This window comes from Vespa mandarinia, chromosome 5 (genome assembly GCF_050613455.1).
Source record: "Vespa mandarinia isolate Hongniang chromosome 5, ASM5061345v1, whole genome shotgun sequence".
NCBI lineage: Eukaryota > Metazoa > Arthropoda > Insecta > Hymenoptera > Vespidae > Vespa > Vespa mandarinia.
Window position 1 is genome coordinate 1,859,235 of NC_140814.1, and position 23,266 is coordinate 1,882,500.

Below are 23,266 nucleotides of genomic sequence, written 5' to 3' on the forward strand. Positions count from 1 at the left end.
ATTTTCTATAAATACTACACACTTTTATAATGTGATGTAGGATTGTATGAAGTCGGTACTTTTGATGAATGTTTCAACGTTCTTATGCTTTTTATATGATCTAACACCTTCTATGTGATTCTGGTGTGACTGCATAATATTTCAATGTCTTACATAAATTCAAGTGTTATGTAAATGATCTATTGTAGTTCTAACTTATCGATGCTGTAAATTACATCATATATGTCTTGATTTAGATATGTTTAATAGTTTAAAGATATACAGGCTTGGTATTGTAAAGTGTGTTGGTGTATCACTTCAAATGTTAATTAAATGTCACTTTTCTATTAATCGCAATAAAAAATAGATTGCTAAACTGTTCGTAACTTTAGGAAATAATATATTCTATTTCTATACAATTATTTCAATTTATTAGTTTTATTTATTAATAAATAAATTCAGTATAATTAAAATATAAAATAACAACTTGTTTTGATAGGTATTTAGTGGGTTTAAATTTTTTATTTGAATAAATTTAAAATATAGGAAATTAAAAATTATATATAAATATAAATCAATATTTATAAAAGATATAATCTTTTACTGAAATCATTGTAATGTAATAAATTTTTGTCCTGTAGATTAACGCGGATTAAATAATTACACAGAATTTATAGAGAAAAAGTTGTATTTTGTTATCATTTAAAGTGATACATTTTATGCAAGTTAATTTTCAATTCATTACAGCACACGAATATCAGTAGATTTACAACTTAGTTTTTCACTAAACACAGAAAAATGTAACAGAGATAGATATGCAGTTTCTTCCACTTTCTAAAATAAAATATCCATTTGCAACTTTATAATATGATTTCATTTTATATTAAAATACTTAATAAATCTAAAAAGGACCTTTTTATGTCTGGTTTTCAAAAGAATATTTATTATTAATATTGCGTTCTTTTCTGTAGTGGATGGAATTGGACTATAATAATTAAATAAAATACATAATTATGATTTTCATTTGAACAGATTACCATTGATAATTAGTATTAAAAAAAATGGATCGGAAAGAATCCCTGGGTAGAATTTTCAGTCTATCACATTTGATAATGTTTACGATGTTAACCTAAGCTGCTGGTGATGATTATACCGGAATAGATCATTAAATTGGCATCAATGTAGCTGTATTGTATTATTACTTTTTATAAATTGTATTTATTTACAATTAACCGAAACCAAATTGTACAATTTTTCAAAATATTCCTTCTTTATGCAATCTGTACTTGTAAAAGTAGAGTATATAATGATATACATTATGTAATATTACATAAATGAAAAATAATTCATTTTCATTAAAAGAATTTTTTAAATGTTTGAATTTACACGTATACTATAATTGATATTGTGTTAATGTATATTTCTTAGTGATGTTCACTATTTCTTAAAATGTCCATTGTGATGCATGAATTTGAGAAAACCAATCTGTTTATACAATTTGGTAAAGTTAAATGTAAATAAGTAAATACGGATTAAACAATACAGTTACATCAATGACAATACATTATCACTTTATAAAGTAAATATAGAAGTTTTTAGTTTAAGTACCAATGACAAATGTGTAATGAAATTAAAGGACATGGAATGATTTTTCTTTGATGGTAATTCTCTCTATGTTATCAAATACAACTTTGCAAATATGAAAATGTTGAAGCAGCCTAAGATGTAACCATAAAAGAGTACAATATTGTATGCTCTTTTATTATTCATAAACTCGCATTTCAATAGTGTGCACATTGTAAAAATGTGTCTTGAATCCCCTTGAGCTGTATAATAAGTACATAGATTACTTCCTTTAGTGGATATGCTATTTCAAATATTTCAGCTTATTTTTAGATTATTGCTAAAAATATAAGATATACATTTTTTGTGTACTAGTATTTTTTAATATAAATATCCATTTGATTTATATATTCATTCTAAAAAGAAGCTGGTTTCAGAAACTTTGCCCTCCATGTAAGTTTACTTAGTTTGGGGATGCATTAGTAAATAGATTTTGTAATATGTTGAGTTAGCATTATTCTATAAAATGTCGAGGGTCGTACGTACGAATAGTCATGAGAAGAGAGTACATAATTATCGAGTGGTACATACTGCGTGTATTGAGAACGAGTGAATGTATTAAGTTAAGAATTCTATCAGTTATTCATGATAACGATAAACTATGTAAAGAGTATAGTAATACTTACTAATAAAATAAAAAATACTATTATAAATACAGTTTATGTATTTAAACATTTTATTTATATTTTCCTCTAATCGTTCGGTGTTAGAATAGAAAATGTTACATATATAATTAATTTTTATTTAAATATATTATATAGAAATGGAATATGTTAAAAGGTATGATCAATTGATAAAAATAAATTTATTATTTTCGATTAACTTTCTATTGTATAATTATAAAACTGTTTTATCGACATAGCAGAGAATAAATTGCTTATAGTTTTCGGGTCGTTTACTCGCAACTTTATCGATATGGTAAATTACATCAAGTATACTCGTGTATATACATTATAATTTACTAATTGTAGTGTAATTTATATATCGTTTTTATAGAAAACTTTTATATCAATTAAAAAAAAAATGTCTTGTTATAGGTACATATTATAAATGAATTTAATAAGGGAAAATTAATATATTTCAAATTTGATTTATGTTCTACGTAGTACACAATGACTATAGAGGGCACTACATTGTTCTTTAACGGTTATTCGTCTTTTTAATTTTTTTGAAGGAAGAGCTCCCGCCTATATGAAGTAAGTAATATTGTATATTTTTAGAATAAAATGCTGCAAACTGATTAATATTTATGTTAAAGTAACATCATTCGATTCGTCGTTATATGTTATGCGCGTTATAAACTATGAATTACATTTTTTCATTGTCTTTACAAAAAGAACAAAAATTCATCGTCAATTGACGGTTCACATATATATCTATAGTAAACCAATAAATACTATATGCAATTACAATTCATTGGTCAATTATTTATTAATCAATTATTTTCTTAAATTTTAATAACTCAGAATATTTTAAAGAGGGCGATAAACGTCGGAGACAAAAATGCAATCCTTTCAAGGCTTATCAATCATATTATAAATCACTAACGATATAAAGGTACCTATATAATATATCTTTTTCTATAAATTACACATATTTTTTTTTTCTTTTAATATTAATTTTCAATCGAAAATTAGTAGTACTGATGTATTTTTTCTTTTCTCTATTTAGCTTAAAGTAATCACAAATTAATATCTATTACAACAAATCATAATACTTATATTAGATAGTAATAATTATATTATTCTTTATGAGTTTTTGTTAATTTTTATTATAATATAATAGTAATGGACGTTTTTTTTCTTTCTTTCAGACTTCTTACGAATATGTATCAAAAATTTTACATCGTGTTGGGACGTGTTATATGAACGAGCGACGAAGAGAAGTCCATCAAAGAAGTCAAGCTTTCCGTGGAGGAAATACGAGAAGGGTGCATGCCGCCAATGAATTCGAGCTCCGCCTACCAAGCTGTGGTAGGAAACAACCCCTAAGTATCAAAAGCCGCGCAGGACTGTTTTCGACGTCACGATGTGGGCGTAGACAGATCGGAGACACAACCCCTCGGAAGAGAGAGAGAGAAAGAGAGGGAGAGAGAGAAAGAGAGGGAGAGAGAGAGAGAGAGAGAGAGAGAGAGAAAGAGAAAGAGAGAGAGAGAGTTCGTAGTCTAGGAAAACGGGGGATGTCTTTTCCGCGACTACCCGAAATCAAATCACTCGATTCGGAATCAGTTCTCTTCTCGAACTTCGTGACGTTCGCGGTGACAGAATCGAATCGAAAGCACATCGAGAGAATTTCTATATCTATCACTCGCTCTTCGTATATATTTTTGCATCCGTTAATATTTCTTCTTTTTTTTCTTCCTTGTTGCGTCAGGGTGTTGGTGGTTCATCTTTCTCTTTCTCTTTCTCCTTCTCTTTCGCTTTCTCTTTTGCTTTCTTTTTCTCTTTTTCTTTCTATTACATTTAAATCCTTCATTCTGGTGAGTCTCTTCATAACGAGCACGATAAGTCTTGGATAACAAAGAAAGTGTAATAAACGGTTAACGATGAACCTCCCCGATCAGGAGGTACCCGCTGCTACCGCAAATTTGGGGAGATTGGTATGTTGGTATTAATGATCTATAATATATGATCTATGATAGAGAGCGTGTGTTATGCGTTAAATATTTTCATTAATTAAATTAATATGTAAAATTGAAAGAAAAGGCAGAGTAGAATACATTATCATGATGTGATAATGAATAAATATTTCCTTTATAATATTTATATATATTGATTTGCATTAATTACATAAAAGTATTATGTTAATAAGAATTTTAATACTCGATTATGTTTACGTATTATCGATACATTAAATCATTACGGTCTTTACAGTATTATATATAGTATTATATTGGGTCGAGTTATCAATCGAGATTTTTGCCGACGCATGTATGTATCTTCATCGTATGATTATATATTATTTAGAAAAATTATATTTGAAGATACAATTTATATTTTATCTTAAACGAAAACATGACGGAGTATGCGATATTTTATAATATAATTATATCATGAAGTATCGGTATTGCATCGTAATATATATATATATATATATATATATAATATATATATATATATTTTATATATATATATATATATATATATATAAAAGAAAAGGAAATCGAAAAGATAAAAATAATTATTTGTTAAATTTTGAAAGAAAATTATAAAAACCATAAAACATAAATTTTTCACTTAATGAGTGAAAGGAAGTCACGTTGCGGATTGAATACTACTGGTAGAACTTTTGTCACCGTAAAGTCACTCAACTTTACAATGGAGATCATATAGTGAAGCGTAGCAAAACATAATGTACTTTCCGAACGATGATCCTCGACTACCAAATTGCCCTGGCACGCGACTCCACGCATCGATGGCTCGTCCCACGGGTGAAACCTCTTTGTGTCTTCTAAACACGTAATTGTCACCACCGTTCGAACCATCGAATCCCCCTTGTATATATATATGTGTGTCTGCGTTGCTTGTGTTTGTATGTGTAAAAGTCCCTCTATCACTTTCTCTACATAGAAAAAGCTTTTAACGTGGGTTGGTCAGTATCATTATTTTCGTTAAGGTATAATGTGTTCTGTTATCGCGTTAAAAATTCAAACGAATTTTGTATGATTAGGATCATTGAGAAAAATGATAAGATTTTTATATATACATTCGAATTTTTATAATTTATATCTAATTTCCTTCATTCAATTAAACGTTTTCTAATCAATAATATATTATATAATCAGTCGCGATAAGAAATATTAATGACATTCGAAAGTTTAAAATTTTGATGCTGTCGTAACGGTGATATATCTATAACTTCTAAGCTACGGGTGGTCGATGGATACCCTATGTTAGAAAACTATAGAAATAAGGGGGTGAATGGGACATCGTAGATCTCTCTCGAAATGTTGCTTGATTTATGTTTTTCTATTCGAATAATCAGCCGATTCCCACGTACTTTACTCACGTAGTTGTATCACCGCTTAATTGACTCTTGTGTTCGAGTGCATATGATACCAGTTGGATTTCCCATAAGGGAATCGGAAAAGGGAGGGGTGACCCTGCTCTGTTTGTCAGCTCGTAATATATATCTATTCAACAATGATCATCTAAAATAATTTCTTTTCCAAAGTTGTCCTAGAGTTTTTTACTTTTTTTTGTACACATAAAACACTATTAGTAGAAATATTTATTTTGAAGATAAGAAATCTTGTATCATTTTCTTTGTCAATTTCGAAGAGAACTCAATCACTGGATGTGATACTTGTCTTCGATAGTTGGCTTGTTCGCGTTGACAAGTATTGTTCGTGTTAGACTGGTTAGAACTTAGATTCATCATTGTTTTCGCACCCTCTTTTCTTGTTAAAGGTAAAGAGGAAATTCGTATCAAAGTGGATAAACTTCTTTCTCCCGTTTCTTTATAGAAACGAATTAAAGTAACGACGTTCAAGTAAGAAAGAATGAAAGATTCGGTTTATTTCATAAAATAAATGAACTCATTTTTAATAGTATTAATTTCCTTTCTTATGAATCCGTCGGACAAATCGAGCGAATCCGAGGTCAGAAATCTGTTTGCGTACCATCGTTTTGTCTATAAGATGACTTTATTATAAAGCGAAGCGAAGTGCGCAATTACGAGGGTGGGGTAGTTATGAAAATCAAGGGGGTATCGAACCCTCGCAAACTCGAGAAGAACGACGGGGCGTTCCCCTCTCGATGTTCATAAGCATCTCCTTTTCACGAAGGCCCGAAAGAGACGAACGTGCATATTTATTCTGTTTCTCTCTCTCTCTCTTTCTTTCTCTCTTTTTCTCTCTCTCTGTTACGTTGCATCACATATATGCGTACACGTTTATCAATATATATATACGAACACGTGCGTAACGTTACTACTGCCGTTGTTCCTGCATTGACACTTAACATTCGGTTGGGTCATGAACGCATCCGATGGGAAAAGTCACGGGGGACCATACGTTAAACGGCACGCGGCGATGTTTGCACTTTCCGCTTACGAATCATTACCGCGTTAATTCGTTCAATTGATTTCGTCGTCGATGAAAAGTAATTCGATAACATCGAATAAGCAACTTTTTATCTTTTCGAAAAGTTTGTACCTCTTTCTTTAAATTATCACTGATGTGTGAATGTTATGTTAAATAGCATATCGTCTTTGCAGATTCTTTTTAATAATAATCACGTAAAAATGAAAAGCGTTAAATAAGATATGATAGGAATGTATTCTTTATTTTTTTTTTTTATCTTTTTTCTTTTTTCCTTTCTTTTTTGTTTACGAGGAAGGTGTTATTAACGATTTAATCTAAGAATATCAGTGAATTTAATTAAGATTTATGTCTTGGCACGTGCCACGTGGATTTAATGTCTTCCCACAGTCATAAGGTCGATTAATTTACGAATCTCTGTTAATTAGAGCTGACGAAAAATATTGGAAAGTAAGAAAGAAGGCAGATAGAAAAAGAGGGAGATAGAGAGAGAGAAAGAGAGAGAGAGAGAGAGAGAGAGAAAGAGAGAGTGAATAAAAAAAGTGAAGAAGATTTGATAAAAATATTATCGGTAAAATATTTCTCGTGTTAACATCATTAAAAACACTTATTTATTGTAATAAACTTATTAATTATAAAAAATCATTATTATTAAGATTAATGAATACTGTTTATGAAATAATATTTATATCTATAACTTCCTTATCGATTCATTTAAATCCGAATCGGAGTTTAGGAAAGGAATAAAATCAGAACGTCTAGTCAAAATTCGTGATATCGAAGGTGCCCACAACGTTATCGGAATGCGCGTTAATAACCGAGAATTCCCGAAACCGGTAATCAAGTTTACCACAAGATTGCTCCGCAAGGAAGGACCCATCCAATCATTCACCGGATGTCCTCCGTGCCGCATCTCATCTTTCTTCCTTTCCCCACCATCTTTCTCTCTCTCTCTTTCTTTCTCTTTCTCTCTCTTCCTTAGTACCACTTTCTCTCTCTTCCTTACTACCACTTTCTCTCTCTCTCTCTCTCTCTCTCTCTCTTTCTCTCTCTTTTTCTCTTCCTTTCTCACTTTTCTCCCTTTTCTCAACTTTCTTGATAGGCTTGTCGTCTGTTTCTCCAACACACTTTGATCGGTTTAGTTTCATCAAAAATTAATATCAAATGATTTTGTCAAATTACTAATAACATACATACGTATAAGCAATATTAGATCGACTGAGTTTGCATTTTATTTCAGCCATCGGATGACTATGGAAGATTAGCTGTACCGGTGCAAACGACGAGCAGCGACTATTGTTCTCACAATAATTATTCAACGTCTCAGACGACGAACGACGAGAAAACCCAAACTGGTGAGTATTCAAATCTTAAGATAAAATTTATAATTTACAAGAGAGAAAGAGAGGGAGAGAGAGAGAGAGAGAGGGAGAGAGAGAACGAGAGAGAGAGAGAGAGAGAGAGTTTAATGTAAAATCCAGGTAAAGGGCGGAGAAACGTAGAACTAGATAGGACAACATGGTTTATCGATTTTTCAAGATGAGATAAAAGCTGGCGAAGGAAAGGAAGGAGGGGCAAAGAACGAGCGAAGAAAATTCTATCTCTCTCTTTCTCTTTCCCTCTTCCTCTCTCTTTATTCTATGGTATATTTCTCTTCTATGAGATTGAAGCTTTTGATAATATCACGTTGTTCGACCTCTTCTTATTGCGGCTGAACTATCAGGTCGCGAAGTTTCCAACGTATCTTAAACCAGTAAACGTCGCGAACACATAAGAAAAGTGTGTAGACGTTGAAGGCTCGATTAGAAACACGCATAGAATGTATGGGAAGGTGGAACGAAGTGAGATAGAGAGAAAGAGAGAGAGAGAGAGAGAGAGAGAAAACATGGATCGACCCCCGAAGAGAAGCTGTCACTCGCAGGCTGTCGAGTCGATATCTTTATATAGTTGCATCAACGACGATATTATTTTCTACGGTTCGTCGCTCAGGATTATACTCTGTCGTCGATCGAGACGATGTGGTCGAGTCTAGCGGGCAATTATAGACAAAATCATCCTTTCAATTGCCTTTCGTCGCGAAAATGAGAATTGTCGAGTGGGGTCCACGTTTATTGTATTATCAAACTGAAACACCGAATGATGATCGTACGAATCACATTTATGATCATATTATATGTAATAAATTTCATCGAATATTTTTCTAAAATTTCTATTTCGTATAGTATTTAATTATACAAACAATATATAATGTATATTGTTCACACATTCTGCAAAATTTTTTTTCTTCGATTATCGATCATCTATAAAATATATTTGATTTTTTATTTTCAACATTCTTGACCCAGTAACATATATACATACATACATACATAGGATCGTGCATTCTCAATGAAATTCGATAAGTAAGAAATTATCAACGCGAAAGAGGCTCCCCGGTGTTTCTTATACGTAGAAGCAAGTAGCATACGCGTGACCCTCCTGTTCGTAAGAACCCTATGGAAATTTAGCTTCGATGATTGACACTTTATATCTAGCATCGGCACGCTGTGGTGTGAGACGGCAGTCAGGATGGACCACCTCCGCCTAACTCAATCAGCACCTATAACGCCGCAATTTCTCTATCGTAATCGTATTACGCCCTACCAACCGTTCCCATTCATTCTTCGGCTCTCGTGATTCTGCATTGAAAAATGTTACAACGTTACCGAGTCCTGGGAAGTGAGTGTCACAACGCGTAAAGTATTCACTAAGATTCTCGAATATTTTCGATCATCAATAAAGGCAACCCTCGAGCTTTATTTTTTATTTGAAATTAATTTGCTTGTTGTCTTTTTTCTTTCTTTTCTTTTTTTCCCCCTTTAAATAAATGTCCCGTAGAAATGAATGTTAACGAAAGATAAGTTTGACGATTTTCTTATTTCTCGTTATATCATTTTCATTGAAAGGATAGCTGATAGAAATGTAGTATCATTATCTCTAAGCAATGAGCTGAAGCTTAAATAGATTCGATTCGTTGGACGGGATTCTGCGTACGAACAAAACAAAGTTACCAACGAGTGGCTACCCATGGCGAATCTTGAGATCCATTAAACGCACCCCATGTCATACGGTATCCTACGATATATTCTTATGTATGTATGTTCTCGCATTGAAGGGTTCGTTTTTGCTTCTGATTCATCCATTCGCTTTCTTTTCTAGCACGTCTTTCCTCACATCACCATTTTATTTCTCACTCCGTAATTATTTTTCTTATCTCTTATTTGCACTCTCGTCGATTCGACTTTTTTCTTTTTATCTTTATTTATTTCTCTTATTTTTAGATTATAATCAAATTTTTATTTTATATTTATTGTGTGTATTTTTATTTTATATATATATATATATATATATTAGTTTATTATTGTATTGATCAAATATTAAATGATATTAATTTTTTATTACAGGAAATGAATTATATCCTCCTCAAGATTATACGAGACAAGAGTCTTGGCTTCATGATGGTAAGTTATAATAAACAATAATTTAAAGATCTGTATAAATAATGTTTTATTTATTTATATATATAAGTAGGATTGACCAAATAAGATACATATTGCAACTAGACAAACAGCCGCCTGGATAGCTCAGTCGGTAGAGCATCAGACTTTTAATCTGAGGGTCCAGGGTTCGAGTCCCTGTTCGGGCGATTATTTTTTTGTTTCGTTCTTCTTTTTTTTATTTCAAAGAAAATAAAATGAAAAAACAATCGAATGGTTATTATTATGAAATAATATAAAAATATTTAAAATTAAATAATATGCACATATATGTGTGATAAAAATGTATAAAAAAAAATAAAAAACCGATAAGATTTTATAAGATACAATTAGTTTATTATAATTTTTATGCTTTTAATATGAATTTTAGAGTATAAAATAATTCGTTTATTATTAATGGATTATTTTTATAATTTGAAATATATCCATTGTGGAATATAATATTATACTTAGAATCACGATGGTTCGATAAAAATATACGATAAACTCGTCGATACACTTTTGTAGATTTTTTTTTGTAAACATCGATCTTTGATAAATCATAGAATATTTACATGCGCGCACATATATACATATGCCACATGTGCGATGATATTGCTTATCTTATAAATAGCTCTATGAGTAATACCAAAATATATCTGATGATATTATATAAGTATCATTTTCTAAAGCAAAAATCATTTCTTGTATATCCATTTTATTTAAACCTGTTACTTTGTTAGATAGAGTATCTATTGGATCAATAGTTTGAACATGTACTAAAGAAAACCTGACCCTACTTGTGTTATTTTTCTAATTGAAGTTCAACGTATTGAAGCCCATTAGAAGATTAGATTCTGAAAATGACAATCGGTACCACGGCGTGCTGAGGTGTCCGTTCATCTATTAGCCATCCAATTTTTAAAAGTTTCGTTTTATTTTCCACGTCGACGGATATGCTGTTTTAGAAAGTGCTACTAGCGATAATGAAAAATGTATCTTTTTCTATTTTTTATATATCTTATTCTTTTTATATTTCTACTTTCTATTTTTCTATTTCCTTTAAAATCTTCTATTTATTATATTAAAATCTCTATTTTTTATCTGTATTTTTTTTTGTTCTTTTACACATGTTCTGTTATCATGTAAAAGTTTAGCTCTCTTAGATAAAAACTAATTATCATACGATCATTTATATGATTTTGTCGGAATTGATTATACATATGCAGCGTTCAACTGGTCAGAACATTAATTTTAATTAGGTTTTATTAATACTGTAGATATAATGTAATAGACGCGAAGGGAAACCTGTGACAGGGTTTGAGAAACACGTGGCTTAGACAAACGAACTTATATTTTAATCATAATCGGTTTGATAAAATCCCCCTTCTATCGTTGCTTACAATCAATATTTATTTGTAGTGTTTTTATGTATATATTTTTCTAGATAAAATATCAACAATACCTAATTAAATGAAATCTATTTTTCTTTTTTTTTTTTCTTTTTTCTTTCATTTACAGGTAGCAGTTGCGAAACGGAGGGAAGCGAACAGTACGTGCCAGAGTTTCATCAAATACCAAGTTAGTGTACGATATTAGAAAAATATTAATTTGTTAATACATTTTCCTTTTATTTCTAACATCAATTTTAAAAGCATCGAATCGATACATTCAACATTACATGCTAATTACCTGTTCACTACGACCCTATATCGTAAGTGGATCTAAAATTACCGCTGTTCCTAATCCGAAGGAAGTTAATCTCCAAATGAATCGATGTTTCGTGGAAATACTATTCTATCCTACAACAACATGCGTCTCCGACGAAATTGTCTGTTCTACATTTATGGGCTAATAAATTAATTGACGTTTCATATATAATCTTGCATATAAAATCTAATTTAGTATAAACGATTAAACGAATATATCGATATTTACATAGAACGAAGATAAAGCAAAATTTTTCATTGAATTTTCTTCGTTAAACAATTAATTGGAAATTATTTCGATTATTTTCATTTATGGTCATTCAAAGTTATTTTAATGAACTCAACTAAATCGTTCAAAAGATGAGATAAATACTTTTTATCGTAGTTGAATCTCTTTTTCCCTCCTTCTCTCTCTCTCTCTCTCCCTCTCTATTTTTTTCTCTTTTTTTTTGCACCCACTCTCGCGTTCCTGAATATTCACCGTGTAGATTCAGGTAGAGTGGTATGAGAGGAGAACGCAGGAGTTTTTATTAAACCAACGCGTTAGCTCGCTCGAGGGTGATTTCTTCTTTCTATTTTTTAAAGCGGGAGAGAAAAATCAACACTAGTGCTTTAACGCCGCCGATCATCGATATCGGATTATGCGAGTAAGCACTTTATATTAAGCCAGAGGGTTTTCCTCTTTCTTTTTAACGTACTTGTTTTAACATACGGACCAGTTAAACGCTCGCTTCATGATTAATAACGTAAAAGGCGGTTGTTGAAAGAGAGTGAGAGAGAGAGAGAGAGAGAGAGAGAGAGAGAGAAAGAGAGAAAGAATGAAGGAGATCGAATATATTCAAATTATAATTTCGGATAAAAAGAAAATTAAGTTAGGATATATATAGGGTGAACCATAGGAAAATTGAAAATATTGATTGGTAATTTTTATTTTTTAAGGTACTGGATAATTTATAATAATAAATAAATCACAAGCTGATTTGATACTTTCTTTAAATTCGTTTAGAAAATATCGAATATGTAAAAATTTATTAAAGTATTTATATTGCGTGGTACACCCTATAGATCGGAAACGTTTGGTTCGTGTAAATAACCAAAGGGCTCGCATTTGATGAACATGCATACGTATCTTATTCCTTCAGACTTTGCAGTTTGATATTTGCAGAATGAATCAAATTCGATGTAATTTTCATTTCTTTTCTCAAAAAACAATTTATATCCTACGATATTATTAAATCTCTGTGATTTAATTCTTTATTATTTAATTATATTACATAATATAATTAATAAAACTGTCGAACTTAACATATTAATTAATTCGGTTTTAAGTTTATTATCTGGTAACTCAAGTAAACATTTGTATTTAATGATATGCGTTCGAATGATCAACCAATCGTTCGAGGGGTAGTTTAAATAACGAGAGGGATGTATTAATACACTCAATTACATTTAGGGCCAATCAGATTTGTCTTCTTCGATGATATCATTTATTCGATCACGATGAATGATTTCATTGATATCTTTCAAGAACACTTATATCAAATTTATTTATGTTAATTAAAATGCATAATCATTTGAAATATTAATGATTAGTAGAAAGGAAGAGTATATTAATTTCTTAATATATAATATAGTTATAATACATATCGTATGGACATAAATTTATATGTACAAATTTTTTTGTCTCTCTTTCTTTCATTTTCTTTAATCATCGATAATAAATGATAGTTTTCAAGTATATATACGACATATGTTGAAAATAATGTCTCGTATTATACGTTTTCTACATATTTATAATAATTTGTCGACTTAAATACTTTTCTTTCTATCTCTCTCTCTCTCTCTCTCTCTCTCTCTCTCTCTCTCTCTCTCTCTCTTTCTCCTTCAATCTCGTAACAGTAAACTTCCGATGTTTACAAATACAATGATCGCCGGAGGTCTCTGACTTACGCTTCCCACGGCTGGAGTCTGTTTGATTTATCGAAGGGCCGCGCCCCTCGTCCGCGCAAAATCGTCGGCATCCCCCATTAAGTTAGCTCTCATCCCCTTGGTTCCCTTACCCATGTGTCTTCTCTTCGTTTCAGGTCTTCTCCCTTTTTTTTCTTTTTTCTTTCGTCTTCCACGTGCCAGCGCTGCAACGATGCGTCTTCTCTTCCGGTCCTGGCACGTGCGTCTCACAGAAACTGACTTTCTCCTGCTATCATCTATGACTTTCTATACTTCTCCCTCTCTGTCTCTCTCTCTCGTTCTCTCTTTCTGTCTTTCTCTTTTTCTTCTCTTTTCTAGTCTCGCCCTTCTTCCAGCGAAAAAAGGGATAATCACTGCTTTGCACTTGATAAACGATAATGACATGCACTCGAGCAAAGGTGATCCATTTCGGAAATGGCAGAGCAATATTGTATACCGAATAGATTCATCTTTATTTTACAATTTAATGTTTAGAAAATATTCGTGCTTCTTTTTTTTATTTGTTATATAATATATTAAATTGCCTGGAAAGTTTGTGTACCTGTTTTTCTCTTTAATCTTTAATCTTTAATGAAACGCGATATTGGAACGTATTACTAAATTACAACAATAATAACAACAACAATAACAATAATAGTTTTATAAAGAATTAATATATAATACGTATTTATGAATCTAATGAATAAAGAGTAATGCTGAGTAATGAATGAATGAACGAATGAATGAATAAATGAATGAATTTGGGATATACTTTGAATAATCTACTTTGTTTTTATTTTATATTTTCAGATGGTTGCGTGAAACAGGAATCGGGGAATTGTGAAAGGTCCCGGGAAGCTCTTTACCATCCTCAATACACAATTTCCGTCGCACATCCATCCACCCTTAATACTAATTTTCTCGATATAAATCCCAGTACTCCAGCTGATTGTTTCGTGTGAGTATGTTACAAAAGTGTTTTTTTTTATTGCTAGATATTTTTTATTATAGATAATAAAAATGGATCTTCTCGTTGTTCTTAGAAACAATAGGCTAAGTCCGCAGAAAAGTGAATCTTTAAAGAATGTTGCCGTAAAAGAAGAACCGACTGATAAGGGTTACCTCGAGCCGGTTTCTGTTTCCACTATTTCGTCTTCGATAACTCAGAGCTCTCAGAACGGTAAGATTATACGAAGATTTTATTTATTTATTTTATTTATTTTGTTTGTAATTAATAATGATATTCATGAATTATATATATATTTTTTTTCATATATTATAGTGTCTAAAAGGAAGATAGTATATTAAATGTCAATATTAAAATTCATACCATGACAAATTTCTATAGAAAAGATTCACGCACCATTGTTCTTTATACGGTTCATAAATAACTGGAATAAGAGGGTGACGATTCTACTATACTATCCATTTATTGACTCATCACAAACCGAAACTAATATACTATGAGAAAATCATCCGTCGATGTTATCTCCTTGGTAGAGAGTTCATTTTTCATTTCATTCGAGAAAAGTCGATTATTTTTTTCTTATATATATATATATTTTTTTTTCTTCCTTTTTTCTTTTTTTCAAAGAGAATACAACGAATAATCGAATGATATATTTCATATATAAAACGAAGAAAATTTGATAGCTTCCTGGTGAAAAGTAATGTAGTTTCTCCTTTGAACGGTGAATAAACTCATGCATTGTTCTAAGTATGCATAATTGAATAATTGAAGACTGCTTTCAACTCTCGAAAGCCGTGGAAAGCGTCTCCTAGAATTCAGCGAAAGCTGCTGGGCGAAGTACAGAACTCCAGATGCTCTCCCGTGGGAGATTGAACGTCGAAAGCTCTTTCATGGTCCAGTAGTGAAATGTAACAATTCAAATAAGAACGAGTAGATATGATTTTCTAAAATATCCTGTTTCAAAAAGCACATCTTTCTCTCTCTCTCTTTCTCTCTCTCTCTTTCTCTTTCTCTCTTTCTCTCTCTCCCTCTCTTGTAGACTTTAAAATCAGATTCTGCTTTAAAAAATTAATTTACTAAAAAATATAAAATTATTATTAATTTAAGAAAATAATATAGCATAACTAAACTGTTATATAGGTTTTAAAAAATACTCGCCTTTTCGTTAATAATTTAAAAATTTTTCTATCATTTGATATCCTATCTAATTAGAATGGAAAATGATAAATAAGGTAAATAGAGGTTACAAATGACTATGAAAGGCTGAAATCAAGGTTTGCAAGCTCATGCTCTATAATCTGTCCGATTAGTCTTTACGCACACAAGGATAACGAATCCTTTAGGAACTCGTTTACTATATCTATCCATCAGCACGATGTGTATCGCGATACCCACCTACTTCCAAGTCACTAGGGAATTTTGCTACGGCCTCTCTTCAGCTAATTCTCCCTACCATTAACCGTTTCAATTATTTAGACGTAGTTTACGGTAATAATAGGATGAATCCTCTATCGTTGCTATCGATGATAGCTTTTATTCGGCTTGTTACACCATATTAAATTCATTATAAAAATAAGAAAAATGAAAAGCGATATATATATATATATATTTTTTTTTATAACGTCAGATCAATACTTTTCAACTGATGATTCTCATTGATATGATTCAAATTAATCTAATTTATTTCGTGAACTTATGTATCGTAACGTTAACATGTCCAATCGCTCTTCTACGTTCAACGCTTGTTTCAAAATAATGAACAGAATAGTAATAACCTGTTAATGGATACCAATTGTTCGTATTCCAGTAATTAATCCGTACGATTCCCAAGGATTACGAATCGGTGATCGCGATTAGTTTTACATGTATCTATAGATCGATCCAGTACCTAATTCATAACAAATAGGAATATGCGTATCTATAGAATGCACATTATAATAATATTTTATGATCATTATTATTCGTACTTGAAGAAAATTAAAAGAACGAAGAAGTATATTGCTTTGGGTCAAGACAAGCCATTTGGCAAGCAAAGTAGATGTAAAATCGTGCTTGCATTATTAATTGAGCACAGCGCCGGAATTCGGGACTGACAATGAGAGACAGAGCGAGGAAGAGAGAGAGAGAGAGAGAGAGAGAGAGAGAGAGAGAGAGAGAGAAAGAGAGCGAATAGGAAATAGGGAGGGCGAAAAAGAGCAAAAAGGAGCGATACCTTCTCTCGTTTCTGAGAATGGACGAGTGTAGGCCGTCCTCTTACGCGAACAACCCTCGTGTGCGCCGCCCCTGACCACCCCTGGCCTCGCAACCCTTTACCTACCCTAGTGAGCACAACGCCGCCAGTTTCATCAGTTCGTGATTAATTTTAATTTAAAACCACCCGCAAAGCCTCTGGTCCTGCTCTCACCGACCTAGGACCAACCCCTTTCCATCCTCACTCTCCTACTCTCTTTGGAGAGAGAAAGAGAAAGAGAAAGAGAGAGAGAGAGAAAGAGAAAGAGAGAGAGAGAAAGAGAGAGAGAGAGACAAAGTGGTAGATTAGCCCTGGAGCTTCCATTCCCTTCCCAAAAGCTCCTCTCTTCGAATACCCACGATCCAACCGACGTTTACCGTGGCAGGTAAAGTAAAACGCTAGTTATAGTTGACTTTCGTGAACCTTCCTGTTAATTCTCTCTGCTGGGCTCTGTGGGAGATAATAATGATACGAGGGGGATAATGTAATGTGATCACTGATTCGGCCGAATCAGTGAGTTATCTTGAATGAGAATAAAAGTAGATTAATAGATTTAAGAATCGATTATATATAATATACGTATCTATATATTAGGCGAATATACCAAAGTTCAGAAACAAACTACGTGCTAAATAATAATCAAGCACATGCTGAATCTCAGAGAGAAACTTCACGAGGTCACGATATTTCATCGTAGCGAATAAGTCTCGGCATCAGAGCTTTCTCAATTTTTCAATATTCCCCTGCACGACTTGAAGCGTAACCGGATTACGGTTCGAGAATGGCTTTTTCGGGAGCTATGGTGCCGGAGTAAAGGGGGAGAACGAGGTGGAGGAGTCGGGGTCGGAGGTAGCGATGGTTGCGTAGTCGTTGCTGGTGATAGTGGTGGTATGGTGGTGTAGCCTTCGAGAGCACAGCACCCGATTAATATACATATCGCACGAGCTGTACGCGGGATTTCAGAGGTACCACGACGCCAACGCTATCCGCTTGCTCGTCAGAGCAAGCCAGAGCAACCCCGTGGGCTTTGAATATCAACCAATTTCCTGCCGATATTTGTGTGACGAGCACTTCACCAGCGACGGCGCGTGAGTGCAATTGCCAATGCGTTCCTCTACGTTTTGTCTTCCTATTTTTCCATCCTCCATAACGCTTTTCCATCTATACGGATCTTCTTCTTCTTTTTCTTTTTTTCTTCTTTCCTTTCTCTTTCTTTTTCTCTCTCTTTCTCTGCCTCTCTCTTTTTCTCTCTTTCTCTCTTTCTCTCTTTCTCTCTTTCTCTCTTTCTCTCTTTCTCTCTACTCTTGTCCACGCGTAACGATGAACGTAAGGGAAAAGAAACAATGAAAGAACAATCAAAACGTACATACATATCGTCCTAATGGACGACATGATTTTTTTAGTAACAGATTCTAACCAAAGCTTTTTTCTTTTACAGTAAACAGCTTGGTTTATCCGCAACAACAACAACAACAATACGGGATTGGTACCAGAGAAAGTAGAAGTTCACCGATACCCAGTCGACCAGCCAGTGCTTTTTCCGGTACATCGCAATGGCAACCACCTATTTCGACTCCGTCAGAAAGCTTTTTACCGCGACAAGAAAGCTGGACGTCCGATGGCTATGGAAAACGTAGTATAACTCCGACCTGGACCGAATTAGGAGTTCAAGCGGAATCGAGAAATTCGTCGTGGGAACGACAAAATAATTGCTTGCAAAAACGAGGATCACCATCATCTTCGTGGAGTTCGGAATACATTAGCAAGAGGCCATCGTCGACTAGTGCGACAACTACTTGGAGCGATGTGACAGTTGGCTATCAACAACAAAGACGAGGATCTCTTCAGCTTTGGCAATTTCTTGTCGCACTGTTGGATGATCCAACGAATGCACCTTGTATCGCTTGGACCGGTCGTGGCATGGAATTTAAACTTATCGAACCGGAAGAAGTCAGTAATTTTTAATAGATACTTTCTTGTAATTTTTCTAATCGACTTATTAAATTTGATTAAAAATCATTATTATAGGTAGCGCGTAGATGGGGTGTTCAAAAAAATCGACCGGCAATGAATTATGACAAATTAAGTCGTTCCTTAAGGTATTATTATGAGAAGGGGATAATGCAAAAGGTGGCAGGGGAAAGATATGTTTACAAATTCGTATGCGATCCGGAAGCTCTTTTTAACATGGCTTATGGAACTGGAGGAACTCCTGCACTTTCCACCGAAGTCCATAGTAGCATGGTAAGAACGCACACAATGTCGGGAAAGACGTGTACCACAAGTGACATAACCGAGCTTGGTAAACATTCTACAACCGGTTATGGTGATGCTGTTCTTGCTATGTATTCGAACACGGCTGCAGGTTGGTGATCAAAGTGTTTGTATTTAATGATTATTTCTACTCGTTAAGAGTTTCTAAAACTCTAACGATGTTCTTATATCGTGTTTTATTACTTATGAAATTAACGCTATGATTAATATTTATCATTTACAACAGTTTATGGACCTTCCACTTTGCATCATCTGCATCAATACTTGGGTGCTAACGAAGATTTTAAAACACCGACTACCAGATATCATGCGCATTACTCTGCGCAATACGATAATCATCATCACCATCATCACCACCATCATCATCACCATGCTACTTCAGCTTATTCAGAAACTTTTATAAATTATGGTCGATTATCAACGCTAGAACATCCCCTTGACATCAGATCCCAAGAACAACCAAATAAAACTTCGTATAATCATGAAGGAGAGAATATCAATAGAGAACGAGAAAACTTACCGATCAGCTACGAAGATACGCAGAGATCACAGTTACCAGCACCGTCGGCAACAACGGAAACTACAATATTGGATAGCAGTACGAATTCGAAAATCGAACAAGCACCATATGCTTGTTTAGGCGTTGGTAGCTGCGTTTGTTGAAGATATACAAATTTCTTCCCTATCCTGAATGTTCATCGATAACGAGTTGAATGTTCTTTGTCGAAAAAAAAAAGAAACAAAAAAAAATAAGTTTCCTTCACCAATTTTTCGTAGATCCCCGTGTAAATATATTTATTCTTTTGCATAAGTCTTCGATGAGATGGGAAAGATTTGTTTAGTTAGAAATTATTATTTTGTCGAAACGAAGATTGAACGTAATAGAACATTCTCTAGATAGAAAATTTCGTTCTTCTTTTTTTTTTTGTCAGATCTGATACGATATGTTGTAATTTATTCTGTAAATAGGCTAATATAATAATTAACTTTAGCAGGCTTTGTTACTCGAATTAATTGTAAGTATATCCTCTGTGGAGTTGAAATAATCATAATTCGAGAGCCTCGAAAAATACGTACATATATATAATAATATTTATCGATAGACGCTTGCCTTGCGAGATCTGATCAGGACTATCTTTTCTTCGGAATAATATCTCGCGGTCATTGCTTAATATGACGTAAGTCCACGACATCGTACGCGGAGGTCGAGTGTATATTTCAGGCTCTGACACACCTCAGGACATGTTTATATTTGCCTCTCGCTCTCGCGCATTAGGTTTCTATAGCGTTAGAGCTATGTTTCTCCCACCCTCATGTAAGCACACAGTGGCAACTATAGTCGGTGACTTAAGCTAAACGGTGATGGGTTCGCAACTGTCACTCTGAAGACAAAATGCGTGGAATCGTACATTCCGATAGTGGAATTCGTTAGAGTGATATCATCATCGATTTAGCGGCGAATCTATTTTAGTTGAGGAGTGTAATTTATTGTTAATCGTAAACTTGGTAAGTTTACTCCAATCGAGTAATTGTAGAACACACTTTCGCTAATGTAAATATACCTATATGTTTACAAAAAAAAAAAAGAAAGAAAAATTATACTTTTGCCCTGAAAATATTTTTTAGATAAGTTTTTTACGTCACAACTTTTTTATTTCCATAATTATCATCGATAAGACTGTTACGTTCCCTGTTTATTCGTATTCGTTATCGGAATATCGTTCGTATAATTCTATTAAAAATATCAAATATTCTTAAACTTTTACAATACGTGTTTACTTAGACGTAATAGATTTTGCAATATTCATAAAATCATACGTAAATTAATATTTCAAGTACTTAGAATGAGTCATTTTTTGGCTCATCCCATTCTTTGTACAAATGAATATAGATGACTCGTGAATCTTTTTCTGCGTCATTGAATAATTTTGTCAAAATTAAATATTCATTTCAGTATAAATACGTTTGATTTGTCATCATGGGTAAGACGAAGTCTTCCGAAGTAGAAGAAGGATCGATGGGTTTCAAGGATAAGCAAAAGGCTTTGGATACATTGAAATTTCTTGATGGTCGTGATATAAGTTATCAATATCATGTCATAACCAGCTTTGTAAGTCGCGTTAAGAGAACATTACAAATAACGAAGGATGAGGAGAAACTTTCGAATTTGCGAGATGCTTTGAAAGTATTCGAAAATTGGTTGACCGATTATAAAGAAAATAATCGTGGAAAGGAAAATCTTGCATATTTACCGATCGACACGATCAAGGCTTACAGATCACTCGCCAAGAGATACGATCTGATCGACGATGATTTTTATGTGTAAGTTTTTAATCTGTCTGATGTCGAAAAATAATATTCGATCAATTTCTTAATAATTTTTCTTTTTCTTTTTTTTCTTTTTTTTGGATTTTTATATCGTAGCGCTTACAGAAAGGAAAAAGGAGATTACAAAAATTTACGTACTTCAAAGTTACAAAATAACAGGATAACATGGGACATCGAAAGGAATCGTAGATTAAAGGATATAGTTGCTAACATCAAAGAAAGGAATATACAATGGTATGAGACAGATATTGGTGATTTAAGAGGACTTCCAACGAAGGAACACGTTCGATGCATCATGTTAGGATACAGTCCGGATCCGACAAAGTTGAAAAAGTTGATGGCAGAAGTTGCATCGAAAATCGGTATTATAGATGACGTCGATATGGAAGTTGAAGAAGAAATCACGAAGAAGACGAACAAGAGAAGCCACGACAAGAACACATCGAGCAGCGAAAGCGAGTCTAGCGAACCCGATAGAAAAGTTGCCAAGTTATCCTCTGATGTGGAAGAAGAGAAAAAAGAAGATAGTGGTCTTAGTTTTAAGGATAAAGAAAAAGCTTTACAGAGTATCAAATCTCTTGAAGGACGAGACTTGAGTTATCAGTATCATGCCATTGCTGGTTTGGTGAAGAGAGCCGAAAGAGTAATATCGTGTACGAAGGATATAAAAAAAATCGAGAATATGAAGGAAGCTGTTCAAGTATTCGAGGATTGGATTACCGACTATAATGTAAATGACAGATCGAAAGATAATTTTAATTATTTATCGATCGACATTATACGAGCTTTCGAACCACTCGTTAAAAAATACGATATCGAAGATAAAGGGATTTTAAAGTAAGTCGTTAATGTCTTATAAAAGAATTGTGAATTTAATTGGATCATTTATTATTTTCTGCTTTGCATATAGGGCATACGAAGGAGTAGATGGAGATTATAAGAAATTGAGGACGGTACAAGTCCCACAATCCGATTTAACTTGGGATAGAAAAAGAAACAAATTTCTTCGAGAATTTGTGGATCATATGAAAGAAGAAAAGGATATTTCTTGGTTTCAAACCGACGGAGATCTTCAGAGTTTACCGACTAAAGAACATACGCAGTGTATTATGTGGGCTTATAGTCCTGATCCTACGAAATTAAAAAAGCTCGTGTCCGTAGTTAAAGATAAATTAACGTCTACAGTGTGATATACTATAACTAATTATCTATCTACTATATCTAATTAGTTATCGTATAAAAGCTTTCATGCTCTTAAATTTTTTAAGCTAAAACTAAACAATTGTTTAATTAGTTGCATATATATATATATATATATATATATATATATATATGTATATATAACTAATGAGAAGAACAGATTATTTCCTTTTATTTGCAGGTCAAATATTTTACACAATTAACCATAATTAAAGTCTGTAATGTTTATAAGAAAAAATATAATATTTAAAATGTATCTCTATATGACGATATCAGTCAAACGTTAATACGAAATTCAAATGTCCCGCTGTCGTTAGTAACTAGCGCCATCTTGTCGATATCAAGGCGCGCGCGAGAAGGAAGGGAAGATGGCGCTAGGCATCATGTTGGTTTTTCGAGCGGCGAGCTCAATCGATAGTTTTTATTGCTGTCGCTGACTCGCGAGGGAGG

At 33.0% G+C, this 23,266-nt stretch overlaps 3 protein-coding genes and 1 non-coding gene across 8 annotated transcripts in view; all 4 read left to right on the plus strand.

The window, feature by feature from the left end:
- The first annotated feature begins 3,845 nt into the window (after positions 1-3,845).
- Ets96B (ETS variant transcription factor Ets96B) lies at positions 3,846-20,530 on the plus strand. Of its 3 annotated transcripts, XR_014982255.1 has the most exons (10): positions 3,846-4,201; positions 7,884-7,998; positions 10,087-10,143; positions 11,680-11,739; positions 14,625-14,772; positions 14,858-14,994; positions 18,453-18,964; positions 19,043-19,379; positions 19,515-20,304; positions 20,392-20,530. XR_014982255.1 is itself a non-coding variant. In XM_035881194.2 (9 exons), exons 1-9 carry the CDS (start codon positions 4,148-4,150, stop codon positions 19,949-19,951), a joined length of 1,857 nt encoding a protein of 618 aa, XP_035737087.2. In that variant the 5' UTR covers positions 3,846-4,147; the 3' UTR covers positions 19,952-20,409. The 3 variants fall into 3 exon arrangements, 2 of the variants coding, with proteins under 2 accessions (XP_035737087.2, XP_085513569.1); XM_035881194.2 differs by having other exon boundaries at positions 19,515-20,409; XM_085657443.1 differs by lacking the exons at positions 14,625-14,772; positions 14,858-14,994 and having other exon boundaries at positions 19,515-20,409.
- TRNAK-UUU (transfer RNA lysine (anticodon UUU)) lies at positions 10,256-10,328 on the plus strand. The gene has a single exon. It is a non-coding gene; the product is annotated as a tRNA-Lys (tRNA).
- A 100-nt stretch (positions 20,531-20,630) lies between the features above and the next one.
- On the plus strand, positions 20,631-22,917 carry Ude (Uracil-DNA degrading factor). Its single transcript, XM_085657447.1, has 4 exons — positions 20,631-20,794; positions 21,243-21,610; positions 21,713-22,453; positions 22,527-22,917. The coding sequence occupies exons 2-4, from the start codon at positions 21,267-21,269 to the stop codon at positions 22,804-22,806; spliced, it is 1,365 nt and encodes a 454-aa protein (XP_085513573.1). The 5' UTR covers positions 20,631-20,794; positions 21,243-21,266; the 3' UTR covers positions 22,807-22,917.
- Positions 22,918-23,188: 271 nt separating this feature from the next.
- The window catches only part of LOC118448192 (colorectal mutant cancer protein), a 26,764-nt gene continuing 26,686 nt past the window's right edge, over positions 23,189-23,266 (plus strand). Inside the window, exon 1 of one of the 3 annotated variants that reach the window (XM_085657441.1) lies at positions 23,189-23,266. This exon is cut by the window's right edge and continues 231 nt beyond it. The gene's annotated coding sequence lies outside the window, so the exon portion shown is untranslated. The other 2 variants (XM_035881180.2, XM_085657442.1) reach the window with 2 other exon arrangements.